At 35.9% G+C, this 14,545-nt stretch overlaps 1 protein-coding gene across 1 annotated transcript in view; it reads left to right on the top strand.

Moving 5' to 3' along the window:
- The window catches only part of HDX (highly divergent homeobox), a gene marked incomplete at its 3' end in the record, with an annotated part of 216,621 nt that overhangs the window by 88,341 nt on the left and 113,735 nt on the right, over window positions 1–14,545 (top strand). Inside the window, exon 4 of the mRNA XM_082716515.1 lies at window positions 8,103–8,156. Coding sequence (XP_082572641.1) covers window positions 8,103–8,156 — 54 coding nt within the window. The remainder of the gene's footprint in view (window positions 1–8,102; window positions 8,157–14,545) is intronic.

The raw sequence follows: 14,545 nt of genomic DNA on the forward strand, positions 1-14,545 counted from the left end.
TTGATTGATTTGCAAATGTTGAACCACCCTTGCATCCCAGGGATAAATCCCATCTTGTCATGGTGGATAATCATTTTAATGTACTGTTGGATCTTATTAGCTAGGATCTTGTTGAGAATTTTGGTATCCATATTCATCAGGGATATTGGTCTGAAATTCTCCTTTTTGATGCAGTCTTTGCTTGGTTTGGGGATCAAGGTAATGCTGGCCTCAGAATGAGTCTGGAAGTTTTCCTTCTATTACTATTTTTTAAAATAGTTTTAGGAAAATAGGTACTATTCTTTGAATGTTTGGTAGACTTACCCAGGGAATACATCAGCCCGTGGACTCTTGTTTTTTGGGAGGTTTTGATCACTGCTTCCATCTCGTTTCTGGTTATTGGTCTATTCATGTTGTCAATTTCTTTGTGTTTCAGTCTTGGAAGTTTATAGGTTTCCAGGAATGCATCCATTTCTTTCTGGTTGCTTAACTTATTTGTATATAGCTGTTGTTAATAATTTCTGATAATTGTATTTATTTCCTTGCTGTTGTGACTTCTCTCCTTTCATTCATAATTTTATTAATTTGGGTCCTTTCTCTTGTCTTTTAGATTAGTTTGGCCAGTGGTTTATCGATCATATTAATTCTTTCAAAGAACCAACTTCTAGTTTCATTGATGTGTTCTACGATATTTCTGATTTCTAATTCATTGATCTCTGTTCTAATCTTAATTATTTCCCTTTTCATGTATGGGCTAGGTTTAATTTGTTGTTGATCCTCCAGATCTTTAAGGTATAAATAGAGCTTGTGTAACCAGGAATTTTTTATTTTTTGAGTGAAGCTTGGGTGGCTATGTATTTCTCCCTTAGGACTTAGGCCTTTGCCATATCCCATAGGTTTTGTATTGATGGTCTTCATTCTCATTGGTTTCCATGAATTGTTTAAGTTCTTCTTTGATTTCCTCATTAACCCAAACATTTTTGAGCAGGATGCTCTTTAGCTGCCAATTATTTTAATTTCTTCCAAACTTTTTCTTGTGATTGAGTTCCAGTTTCAAAGCATTGTGGTCTCGAATATGCAGGGAATAATGCCAATCTTTTGATATTGGTTGAGACCTGATTTGTGACCCAGTATGTGATCTGTTCTGGAGAAAGTTCCATGCGTGCTCAAGAAGAATGAATATTCTGTTGTTTTAGGGTGCAATGTTATGTGTATATCTATGAATTCTATCTGGCCCAGTGTGTCATTCAAAGCTCTTGTTTTGTTTTGTTTTGTTTTAAGATTTTATTTATTTGACAGACAGAGATCACAAGTAGGCAGAGAGGCAGGCAGAGAGAGGAGGAAGCAGGCTCCCCACTGAGCAGAGAGCCCAATGCGGGGCTCAATCCCAGACCCTGGGATCATGACCTGAGCTGAAGGCAGAGGTTTTAATCCACTGAGCCACCCAGGCGCCTCTCTTTCTCTCTTTTTTTAATACCATATTGTGTTCCTTGATTTTTTAATTAATTATTTTTATTAACATATAATGTATTATTTGCCCCAGGGGTACAGGTTTGTGAATCATCAGGCTTACATACTTCACAGCACTCACCATATCACCAAACTGGCAAAGCTCTTGTTTCTTTGTTGATTTTCTCCTTAGATGATCTATCTATGGCTGAGAGTGGAGTGTTGAGGTCTCCTACAATTAAGGTATTATTATCAATATGTCTATTTTGGTCAACAGTTGGCTTATGTAGTTGGCTGCTTTCATGTTAGGGGCATAGATATTTACAATTGATAGATCTTTTTGGATAGACCCTTTAAGAATGATATAGTGTCCTTCTGTATCTCTAACTACATACAGTCTTTAGCTAAAAATCTAATTGGTCTGATATGAGAATTTCTACCTCAGCTTCCTTTTGAGGTCCACTGGCATGAGAGATGGTTCTCTATCCGTTCCCTTTCAGTGTGGATGTATCTTTAGGTTCAAAATGAGTCTCTTGTAGACAGAGTGTGGATGGCTCCTATGTTTTTATCCAATCTGCAACCCTGTGCCACTTCATAGGAGCATTTAAGCTGTTCAAATTGAGAGTGATTATTGGAAGATAAGATTTTATTGTCATCATTTTGCCTATGAAGTCCTTTTTTCTATAGATTGTCTCTGTAAATTTCTGTTCTATATCACACTTGGGGTCTTTCTCCTTTTACAGAACCCCACTTAATATTTCTTGCAGAGCCAGTTTAGTTGTTACATTCTTTCAGTCTCTGCTGGTCCTGGAAGCTCCTTATCTCTCCATCCATTCTGAATGACAGCCTTGCCAGATAAAGAATTCTTGGCTACATAATATTCTCATTTATTACCCTGAATATGTCTTGCCAGCCCTTTCTGGTTTGCCAATCCTCTGTGGACAGGTCTGATGTTATTCTGATGTTCCTCTCTCTGTATGTAAGGACTCTTTTCCCCCTAACTGTTCTTAAAATGGTTTCCTTGGTTCTAAGATTTGTAAGTTTTACTATTATATGCCAGGGCATTGGTCTGGTCTACGTGGTTCTGGGAGGGGTCCTCTCTGCCTCTAGGACGTGATTACTCATTTCCTTCCCCAGATTAGGGAAGTTCTCCACTCTGATTTGGTCAAATATATCTTCTAGTCCTCTCTCTCCATCCCCTCAGGGATCCCAATAATTCTGACATTGGAATGTATCATGGCATCATTTACTTTTCTAATTCTGTTTTCATGGATTTTAAGCTGTTCCAGGCCTCGTTTTGCTCCTTCTTTTCTATCAGTTTGTCTTCAAGATCACTAATTTGTTCTTTTGCATCATTTACCCTAACTGTTAGAGTATCTAGATTAGATTGTATCTCATTGATAGCATTTTTAAATTCTGCCAGATCCACTCTCATTTCTGGCCTTAGAGAATCTATATTGCTCTTAATAGTTTTCTCCAGCTTATTGTCTTCATAACTGCTACACTGAAGTCTATTTCTGACATCTTGCTTAGATCCATATCTATTAAAGCTGCAAGAGAGGTCATTGTCTCTGGGCCTTTCCTTTTTTGGGTGTTCCTCCTCCCAGTCATTCTGTTGTGTTGTGGTTGAGTGGATGTATAGCTTAAAATATAAACCACAATCCAGGGAAGTTTCAGAGAAATCTGAAATCACCAAAACAAACAAACAAACAAACAAACAAAAACACCAGACAAAATGAGACACAAGAGTAAGATTTATAAGGTACAAACAAAACAAACAAGAAGACTGACCAAAAACAAACAAACAAACAAACAAAAAAAGCAAAGCAAAACAAAACAAAAACAAAAACAAAGGAACCCAAAATAAAAGGCACAGGTCATGGGACAGTGGTTATAATCCCTCCATTTGGATCGGGAAAGGTATTTCAGTTCTTCCTGGGTGTATTTTGTTCTCTTTGTTAGAGAACTCTACTTCCCATAAATATGAGAAAATTAAAACTGGTATATATATCAAGGTAGTATTGAATAAAGAAAAAAGGACTACATTGACACTTATATTTATATCTATAAAAAATGAAAAAGAAAAAGTGTATGTTTGAAAAAGTTCAAGTTTAAAAGTTACTATGGAGTATGTTGTATTAAACATCTAGTTGAAATGATAAGTAGGTTAGAAGAAAGAGAAAAGTTGTATCTAAGAAATATACAGGCTGCAAGGCAATACCAGGAGCTTAATATATTGTTTTCCCCTTGTTCTGGAAGTTTACAGTTTAAGGGAGACCCTGCGGTTCTTGTCCGCCTGTTCTTTCAGCTTGTGTTCTAGGGGAGCAGGCTGCCATGTTGTTTTTCAGTCAGCCCTGCTTGGGAGGAGTTGCCCTGCCCCCTATTAAGGGGCTAGACCCCATGGAAACTGGTTTTTCAGGATTTTGTTCTCTGGAGGCTTTTGTTCTCTGGCGGCTTTTTCACCTTTTTGGAATGTCACAGCAAAGGAAACTGTCTGCACTCGACCTCCGGCTCAAAGAGAAGCCGCAGTCTGCTCCCATCTGAAGCCTCCAGAGTAGTCTACCCTTCTTTAAGTGACACTGAAAACAGTAGCTTCCTATAGATGGTGTGTGCCCCCAGCGACCCTTTCAGTGATTGACTGTGGATTCCTCTTGTCTCCATACCCTCATGCCACCAAAACCACCAGTGATTCTGGTCCTGCTGGTTGCTGTTTCTGGGACCATTGGCTTAGGTCCATGTCTGTCACCACCAGGTCCCAGCATTTGCCCCTTAGGCCCCTTTTTTCTGTTTGAGTGCTGTTATCAGTCCCTTCCCTTCTCACAGCCATTGGTCTCTAAGATATTGCTGGTCCCCAGGTGCAGGACGTTTTTGCACTGGGGTATTTTACTTTCCAGTGGCTAGCTTCTGGTGGCCCCCTCCCCCTTCTTTTTATCCTCCAATATCTGTCTGCACAATCCCAACTCATCCTTCATAACTCTTGACTGATGATCATCTGCCCCTGTAGAGATCCAGACATGTATAATCTTACATCTCAGGCTGATTTCATGAGTGTTCAGAGTTGCTTGGGAGATTTCTAGGTAAATTCAGGGGACCGGTTGAAAAGCAGCCCCCCACTTCTCCACCATCTTGGTGGAACCTCTATTTTTCATGGAATTAGATATAAATTTATTTTGGTATTCATGGCCTCCACAAAGTAACCCTAATTCCATTTTGAGTTCTAGTTGAACTTATCTTTTCCAGACATATCCTATCCTTTTATTCCATTGTGCCCATGCTCTTCTCTTCCCCTGGAATGCTCTTTGTTGTTTCTATCAAAATTCTGCTAATTTTTTTAAGGTTCAGCTGAGATAAATCCTCAAGTTGGATGTAGTTTTGCCCTACCTTGAACTCCTATTGCATTTAATTTGTTGTATCTTTCTTATGACACTTATTATAGTATTCTTATATTAAAGTCATTTATGTTCCTTTCTTACCTTTTCCTCTCATAATTCTTGCCCTCTAGGAAATTATGCCTTACACATCTTCTTTATATCCTATAGCACCTAAAATAGCACCTACTTTAGAAGAGATGCCTGATAAATATTTGAACAGATTTCAACTAGTTACTTTGGAAAGTTATCTATACTTACTTCAATGATATTTAGTTTGTCAAGTTATTGAAGTTCTTTACAATTCCTTTAAAAGCCTCTGAGATTTTTTTAAATGCTTTTTTTAAAATGCAAAATTTTTAAATGCAAATTTAAATGCAAAGATTTTTTAAATGCAAATCATCATTTGGGGAAGAATTTTATTTTGGAACATAAAATTTATTCTAAGCTACACTTAGTGAATAATATTGATGTTCAATTTGGGCTTTTATGTTTTCAGTTAAAACAAAGGGAATATGAATTAATGAGACAGAGTCTCTGTCTCCCAACTCCAAAAGAAAAGTTCCCAAAATGTTTTCAACAATGGCAACATCATTGTAATGACTTTATAACTTCCTAAGTTTTCTACTTTGAAACATACAGTACTCATTCAAATGTGTCAAGTTTGAATATATTTGTTACATCAGTCTTGTTTCTTTGTCAATTAATTTTACAGTTTTCCAAACCATGGTGTTGAAAATGTGTTTGGAATTTAAATATCATTTAAATGATGTGTATATTGTGCTGCTCATTTGAATTACTATTTTTGTAGCTTCTGGTGAAGAAGAAATTAAATCATCACTATTGACCAAACAAAACTTTCCATATTTGAAGAAAATATGTTTATACAGTATTATTATTTTAAAAAGCATACAAGTTCAGCTGCTGTGGTTGGCTTTCCTGAGTTTTACCAGAAACACAAAGAACTGAAAAAAGATTCTTTTTAAATTCTTATTTATTTTTTAAATTTCTTCTCAGCGTTCCAGAATTCATTGTTTATGCACCACACCCAGTGCTCCATGCAATACATACCCTCCATAATACCCATCACCAGACTTACACAACCCCCATCTCCCTCCCCTCCAAAACCCTCAGATTGTTTTTCAGAGTCCACAGCCTCTCATGGATCATCCCCCCCCCTCCTATTTCCCCCAACTCCCTTTTCCTCTCCATTGAAAAAAGATTTGAAGTAACCAGGAGAGGGTAGCTGAATATAGCATTTGAGTATTATGTAACTGGTGTCCCAAAATTATTAAAAAAAAAAAGGTGAAACTTCATCTATCCAATGCACATAGAATTGATAATATTTGTATGTGAATGTCCTTATAGGAGTTTTCTATTTTCTTGGTTACATACAATTGACTTAAGCAGAAAATCACATTTTATCTATCCATCTATCTATTTATTTAATTTTATTTAGAGAGAGAGAGCGAGTTTCAGTGGGGGGAGGGACAGAGGGAGAGAATCTCAAGCAGCCTCCCCTGAGTGTGGATCCTAACATGGGGCTCAATTCCACCACCTAGAAATCATGATGTGAGCCGAAATCAAGAGTCAGACACTTAACTGACTAAACCACCCAGGCACCCCAGAAAAAAAACCCACATTTTATATTCTTAAAATGTATAATGTCAGTTTTAAAGACATTCAATTATAATGTATATTGTATGAACCTTTTTTTAAATTTCATATGCAACTTTTTAATACTTGTTTATGGGAGGGGTTGCAATTTGTTTGGTTTAACATGTTTTTTGGAGCAAATTTATATAGCCAGTTTTAAATTATCATAACGGGTGGAAGGAAACATGTGCACAGATAATCCAAAATTGTTGGGTATCTCTGTTTTTTCAAGAATATATTGTGTGATTATTGCAGTAGTCTTACCTCTTTCACTGAGCTAGCAACCAATTTAATTTACAAACATTATGTTATATAACAAGTACTGATGTGAGGACAAGAAAGTGTATGTTTTAAAGAAATTTTTTCCATAAAAATTTCATTATCACTCAGTTTACCAATTTTATTTATTTGTTTAGTTTACCATTTTAAGAATCAATTACTGAAAACTTTTCATGATCCTCAAGCATTATAGTTTATTGCCATGTTACTGTAATGGGATTTTTAACTCAAATAAAAGTATTTTTTTTCCTTAAAAGTATTATTTGGAGTTTATATCATTAATTTTTCTTAGGCTATCCCTTATGTTGGTGTACTTTGAACTCAAAATAAAATTTCAGATCTAGTGGCCAGGGGCAGTAATAATTTATCTGAATTTTGAATAATTAAGGATATTACTTTACTATTTGCATTGACTGTTTGAATATCACTCCTTATCAGTGGCATAATAATGATTCATAGGTCATCACTAAATGTAACTTTATCAAAACAATAAATTTTCTATTCAATACCATATTCTCAGCATCACCAACTTGCAAGGCTGATTTGACTTGTCAGTCTCTCAGGAGGTATGTGTTTGGGAAGGAAGGAGAGGGCAGGAGGAGAATTTGGAGTATTCCCCCAAACTTGTGAATCCCAGGGAAATGTATGGTTACATCTAGGCTACTCTGTATTGTAGCTCACAGGACCACCTTGGTCTCTGTAAACAGTTGCCAGAATCCAACTAGAGTAGCACTTATCTCCTTGTGAGACAATGCTGATGTAATAAGGTTTTGCTGGCTACTCATCTTAGTAGTTTCTGCTTAAAAAGGAAATTGCGGTTATGTAGGCTAAGTCTAGAAAACTAATATATAGCATGATGACTATAGTTAATAAGTTAATTATTATAACATGTATTCTACAGAGTGCTGAATTTTTACTATAAGAATTTTCTTTTTTGAAGATTTTGTTTATTTATTTCAGAGAGAGCACAAACAGTGCAGAGGGGCAGAAGGAGAGGGACAAGCAGGGAGCCTGAAGCAGGGATTGATCCCAGGAACCCAGGATCATGTCCTGAGCTGAAGGCAGATGCTTAACCAATGGAGCCACCAGACTCCCCTATAAAATTTTTCTTGTCCACAGAATTTTGAAGCATGCTTCTAGGCCCCAATAATGCCCTAGAAATTTTCTTGAATTTCCAGGGGAACTGTACTACTTCTAAAGGAAGACCCTTTAAATCTGTTGTGTTCAATAAGGAAATAGCACTGTCTACATGGGGCATATGCTCTGAATGCATAACTATCTTGTTATCCTATATGAATTTTTTGCTGTTGATCATTATTTGAAGTACTGTCAATGCATACCTTACTGAAATTCCATTTCTTGTTTCCACAGATTTCAGGAAACCTTACTGTGCCTTGGATTACAGGGTGTTCTAGAAAAAGAGCAGTAAGTAATCTTTCATTTAAAACAACAAGTAGGGTTTTCCCCTCTGTTGCTAATAAGAATGCCATTGAGAATATTTTCATGATTCTTTATAAAGTTGGCAAAATTGAACCTCATTAAAACTGCATTATCTCAAAGTACATATTCTGATATCATAATATTTATATATATTACCAATATAATCTTAAATGAAATGTAGTATTCAGTGCACCATCTAATCTTTGAGCAAGTTTTTTATAGTTTTAAAAAGCACACAAAGATAATTAATGGAATAGGTGAAATAGAGGGGAATAAGAAGAGCATTGAGTAATGTATAGAATTGTCGAATCATTATATTACACCTCTGAAACTAATATATATCTAACACTATATATTAACTATACTTCAGTAAAAAGATAAAATACCATAATATTTTTATATCTAATTATCCCAGTTAATTTGATCATATAATTGAATTGTGATTGATTTAAATGTCTCGATCAAAATTAAGAAATTTACATTACTATTTATTTTTAGTGCATTTCAGTATTTTTATGCTTGTAAAAGCCTTGACACACAATATGTTTTTTCCTTTAAATTCAATTATCCAATGATTACTACATCATTAGTTTTTGATAACATGTTCAACTATGCATTAGTTGTATATAACATCCAGTGCTCATCACATCACTTACCCTCTTTAATGCTCAACACCCAGTTACCCCATCTCTCCACCCCCTCTCCCTTTCTGCAGTCCTCCGTTTGTTTCCCAGTCAGAAGTCACATGTGGTTTGTCTCCCTCTCTGATTTCTTCCCATTCATTTTCCCCTCCCTTCACTTATTATACTCTTCACCATTCCCATGTGATAATTGTCTTTCTCTGATTGACTTATTTCACTTAGCGTAATTACCTCCAATTCCATCCATGTATATGTAAATGATATTCATCTTTTCTGATGGCTAAGTAATATCCCATTGTATGTATGAGCCACATCTTCTTTACCCATTCATCTATTGAAAAACATCTTGGCTCCTTCCACAGTTTGGCTATTGTGAACATTGGTGCTATGAACATTGGGATACATGTGCCCCTTCTTTTCACTATATCTGTATCTTTGGGGTAAATATATCCAATTGCTGGGTCATAGGGAAGCTCTATTTTTAACATCTTGAGGAACCACCATACTGTTTTCCAGAGTGGCTGTTCCAGTTTGCATTCCCACCAACAGTGTAATAAGGTTCCCCTTGCTCAACATCCTCACCAACATTTGTTGTTTCCTGCCTTGGTAATTTTAGCCATTCTAACTGGTGTAAGGTAGTATCTCATTGTGGCTTGATTCATATTTCCCTGATGGCAAGTGATGTGGAGCATTTTTTCATAGGTCTTTTAGCCATTTGTATGTCTTTTTTGGAGAAGTGTCTCTTTATGCCTTCTGCCCACTTCTTGACTGTATTCTTTGTTTTTTTGGTTTCATAAGTTCTTTACAGATCTTGGATAACAGGATTTTATCTGATAAGTCATTTGTAAATATTTTCTCCCATTCCATAGGTTGCTTTTAAGTTTGTTGATTGCTTCCTTTGCTGAGCATAAGCTTTTTATCTTGATGAAGTTCCAATAGTTCATTTTTGCTTTTGTTTCCCTTCCCTTTAAAGATGTGTCTTGCAAGAATTTCTGTATCCAGGGTCGAAGAGGTTGTTTTCTGTGTTTTCCTCTAGCATTTTGATGGATTCCTATCTTCACATTTAGATCTTTCATCCATCTTGAGTTTATCTTTGTGTATGGTGTGAGAGAATGGTCTAGCTTCATTCTTCTGCATGTGGCTGTCCAATTTTCCCAGCACTGTTTATTAAAGAGACTGTCTTTTTTCTGTATGATATTCTTTCCTGTTTTGTTGAAGATTAGTTGACCTAAGACTGAGGGTCCATTTTTGGGCTCTCTAGTCTGTCCCATTGATCTGTGTCTGTTTTGTGCCAGTACCATACTGTCTTGATGATTACAGCTTTGTAACATAACTTAAAGTCAGGCATTGTGATGCCCCCAGCTTTGGTTTTATTTTTCAACATTCCTCTGGTGATTTGGGGTATTTTCTTATTTCACACAACTTTTAGGATTGTTTGTTCCAGCTCTGTGAAAAACGTCAATGGTATTTTGATAGGGATTACATTGAATGTGTAGATAGCTCTGTGCAGCCTAAACATTTTAGCAATGTTTATTCTTCCAATCCACAAGCATGGGATGTTTTTCCATTTATTTGTGTTCTTCAGTTTCTTTCATAAGCATTCTGCAGTTTGTAGTGTACAGATCTTTTACCTCTTTGATTAGGTTTATTCCAAGGTATCTTACGGTTTTGGTGCAATTGTAAATGGGATATGTTTCTTAATTTCTCTTTCTTCTGTCTCATTGATAGTGTATAGAAATGCAACTCATTTCTGTGCACTGATTTTGTATCCTGTCACTTTGCTCAATTGCTGTATGAGTTCTAGAAATTTTGGGGTGGAGTCTTTGGGGTTTTCTACATAAAGAATCATGTCATCTGCAAAGAGTGAGAGTTTGACTTCTTTGCCAATTTGAATGTTTTCATTTCGTTTTATTGTCTTATTGCTGAAGCTAGGACTTCTAGTATAATTTTGAATGACAGTGGTGAGAGTAGACATCTCTGTCGTATTCTTGATCTTAAAGGAAAAGCTCTCAGTTTTTCCCCACTGAGAATGATATTCACTGTAGGCTTTTCATAGATGACTTTTATGATATTGAGGTATGTTCCCTGTATCTCTATACTTTGAAAAGCTTAGAAACCTAGCATATCAGAAAGGTGTGACAAGTTATATTCAGGGTACTAAATGGGAAGAACATGCAACTAAGAATATCCAGCAAGGCTGTCATTCAGAATATAAGGAGAGATAGAGTTTCCAAGACAGACAGAAGCTAAGAGAATATGTGACCACCAAGCCAGCCCTCCAAGAAATATTAAGGGGGATACTGTATGTAAGGAGAGACACCAAGAGTAACAGACCAGAAAGTAACAGAATCACTCTTCAGAAACAGGGATATTGCAGGCAATACAATGGCACTAAATTAATATCTTTCAATAGTTTCTCTGAATGTAAAGGGGCTGAATGCTCCAAGCAAAAGACACAGGGTTTCAGATTGGATAAGAAGTAGGATCCATCCATATGCTGTCTACAGGAGACTCATTTTGAACCTAAAACACCTCCAGATTGAAAGTGAGGGGGTAAAGAATAATTTACCATGCTAATGGATCTCAAAAAAGAAGCTGGGATAGCATTCCTCATATCAGACAAATTAGATTTTAAACCAAAGACTGTAATAAGATATGTATAGGGACATTATATCATACTTAAACGGTCTATCCAACAAGAAAATCTAGCATTTCAGTATTCAAAAGTAATGAGTAACTAGTAGTTTAACAGTTTATTTTGTTTTTCTGACTTCCTACCCCAACCATTGTGATTTGTATAATGTTAATAACAAAAACTTAATTAAAATTGTGTTTTATCAAAGAATCTTATTCAGTTGGTCTGTGTGGGACCTATAAATCTGAATTTTAAGAAACACCTCAGGAGATTTCTATGTAACTGGTCAATAGATGGGAAACAATTAAAAGATTTTAATTATAAAAGAGACATAAATAGAATTTTAGAAAGATAACTCAAGTTACTTTATGGTAGGTAGGTTTAGGGATAGTAAAACTGAAGCTAGGAACTTTTGTACTGTACGGGATTATGTAGACTCTTTTTTAATTTCTCTTCCCCCCAAAATAGAACTATAAACCATGAAAATAATATAGGATGCCACCAACGGAGATCTCTAAAAGTTGGAAAGGAAGCAACTCGTTAGTAACTCCAAGACTTGGAAGAACTACAGGGTATTTTGTCTCCCAATTAACAACAGAAGGTAACCAGGCCAGGCATCTCATGACCCCCAGCATAAGAGAAAACAGCTTGGGTAGGCTCATTCCTCCCATTGTTGGGGTGGGAGTTCCCAAACAGCATGAAGTGATCCTGACAATATTGCCATAGGAGAGCAGTTAGAAGCCTCAGTAACAGTAAGGGAACCAGAGAAGTGTTCTTATTCTCTGTTGCACCTGAACCTTTCTTCCTTTGGTGGAGATACCAGGGAGAAATACCAAAGGGAGATGCCACAAAAAGTAGTTTGACCTGGAAAACCTCTTTGGCCTGGTTAAGTCAGAGAATTATTTCCCCAACTTAGAGAATCAGGTGGCTTGGTTGGCACCAGCAAAAGTGATCAAGGCACTATATGTGCACGGCTTAGTCAGTGTGCTGTTCATCTCTGAAGGATAGAAAATCTATTTTCCCACATGGAGACACTAGCCCAGGTGGTACCAAATAAATCAAGCAATTAAAACAACACTACAGCTTATTTGAAAATTAAAATACCACCAGAAGGTACTATTAGAACCACAGCCCATAAATGTCAGCCAGGAACTGTGTGCCTGCCTGGTAAAATAAAAAAAAGATTTAAATAAAACCAAAAATCTCTTTATATAATGGCCACAGTATTCAGGAAAAAAATCACTCAGAATACCAAGAACCAGGAAAATCACAGAATGAATGATAAGAGACAATCAACTGGCACAAATACTGAGATGAAGTAGATAATGGAATTATCTCACAAAGATTTTAGAGCATCCATTATAAAACTGTTCCAACATGCAGTTACGCATTCCTTTGAAGCAAATGAATAAAATAGAAAATCTCAAGAAAACAATCAATGTTATAAAAGAACCAAATGAGAATTGTAGGAATGAAGAATATAATAACAAATAAACCTGTGGGATTCCTCAAGATTTCAGTGGTGATAAAAGAGAACAGAATCAATGAACCTGAGGACAGAGTGATAGAATTTACCTAACTGAAAAATATTAGAGGCTTAAAATCCTGTGGAAAAATAACAAAAGATTCAATATTTGTGTCATTGAAGTCCTATAGTAAGAGGAGACAGAGAATGGGACATAAAGAATATTCAAAGAAATAGTGGCAAAAGCATCTCAAATTTGGGGAAAAATCTAACATTACCTACAGATTCAAGAAACTGAGTGAATTGTAAGCAAGATAGATGCAAAGAAATCCATACCTAGGAGCATCATAATTAAACTTCTGAAGACTAAAGACAATGCAAAAAAGTCTTGAATGCTGTCAGAGAGAAATAATGCATTACTTCTGGAAGAATACCAATTCAAATGACAGTGGATTTCTCGTCTGAAACCTTGAAGACCAGGAGGTCAATATTTTTTCACATGTTGAAGAGGATAACTTTCAACAAATAATTCTTTGTTTCACAAAACTATCCTTCAGGGAATGAAGGAACAAAAAGACATTTTTAGGTGAAAAAGAAGTAAAGTAATTTGTTGGTAGCTTGCCTACTCTGAAACAATGACTAAAGGAAGTTCTTCACAGAAAAAGAAAATGATAGAAGAGGAACTTGGGGGCAGTAGGGAGGAAGAAATAACAACAGAAAGTGCAGAAATAGGCCTGTCTTGCTCCTCATGAATTTTCTATATTATATTTGATGATTAAAACAAAAGTAATAGTACCATCTCTCTGATACCCAAGACAATGGTACTTAAAACTTGGAAGATTAAAGGCATATAAACAGAAGTAAGGTTTCCACACTTTGTCAGAAGGGGTAAGTTACGGAAACCAGTACACTATGACCAGTCACTTTATGTGTATTTGATAGCGAGAACGATCAAAAACTACAAAATAATACACTAAAAAACACCTAAAATGAATCAAAATAGAAACCTAAAAAATATTCAAGTCACACAGGTAGAAAAGAAAAGAAAAAAAAAAGAAACACAGGAATGCAAAACAGAAATGGAAAATAATAAAATGACAGACATAAGCCATAATATGGCAATAATTACTTAAATATACCAAGTAAAATTTAGATATATTGGCAGAACTGATAAAAGAAACACAACTCATTTTTTAAAAGATTTTTATTTATTAATTTGATAGACAAAGATTATAAGTAGGCAGAGAGGCAGGCAGAGAGAGAGGAGGAAGCAGGTTCCCTGCTGAGCAGAAAGCCCAATGTGGGGCTCGATTCCAGGACCCTGAGACCATGACCTGAGATGAAGGCAGAGGCTTTAACTCACTGAGCCACCCAGGTGCCCCAACACAACTCAATTTTATGCTGTTTATAACATCTGACTTCAAATTCAGTAGCATATGTAGGCTGAAATGCAAATGATAGGGGAAAATATTCCATGCAAATGTTTAGGGGAAAATATACCATGCAAATATTAATCATAAAAGCCAGAAGTGAGCAGCTGTGTTAACATCAGATAAAATAGACTTTATTTTTTTTCTCTCCAAATGTTTATTTAAATTCTAGTTATTTAACATATAGTGTAATACGTGTTTCA

The sequence above is a fragment of the Mustela nivalis genome, assembly GCF_964662115.1.
Source record: "Mustela nivalis genome assembly, chromosome: X".
NCBI classification, from domain to species: Eukaryota; Metazoa; Chordata; class Mammalia; order Carnivora; family Mustelidae; genus Mustela; species Mustela nivalis.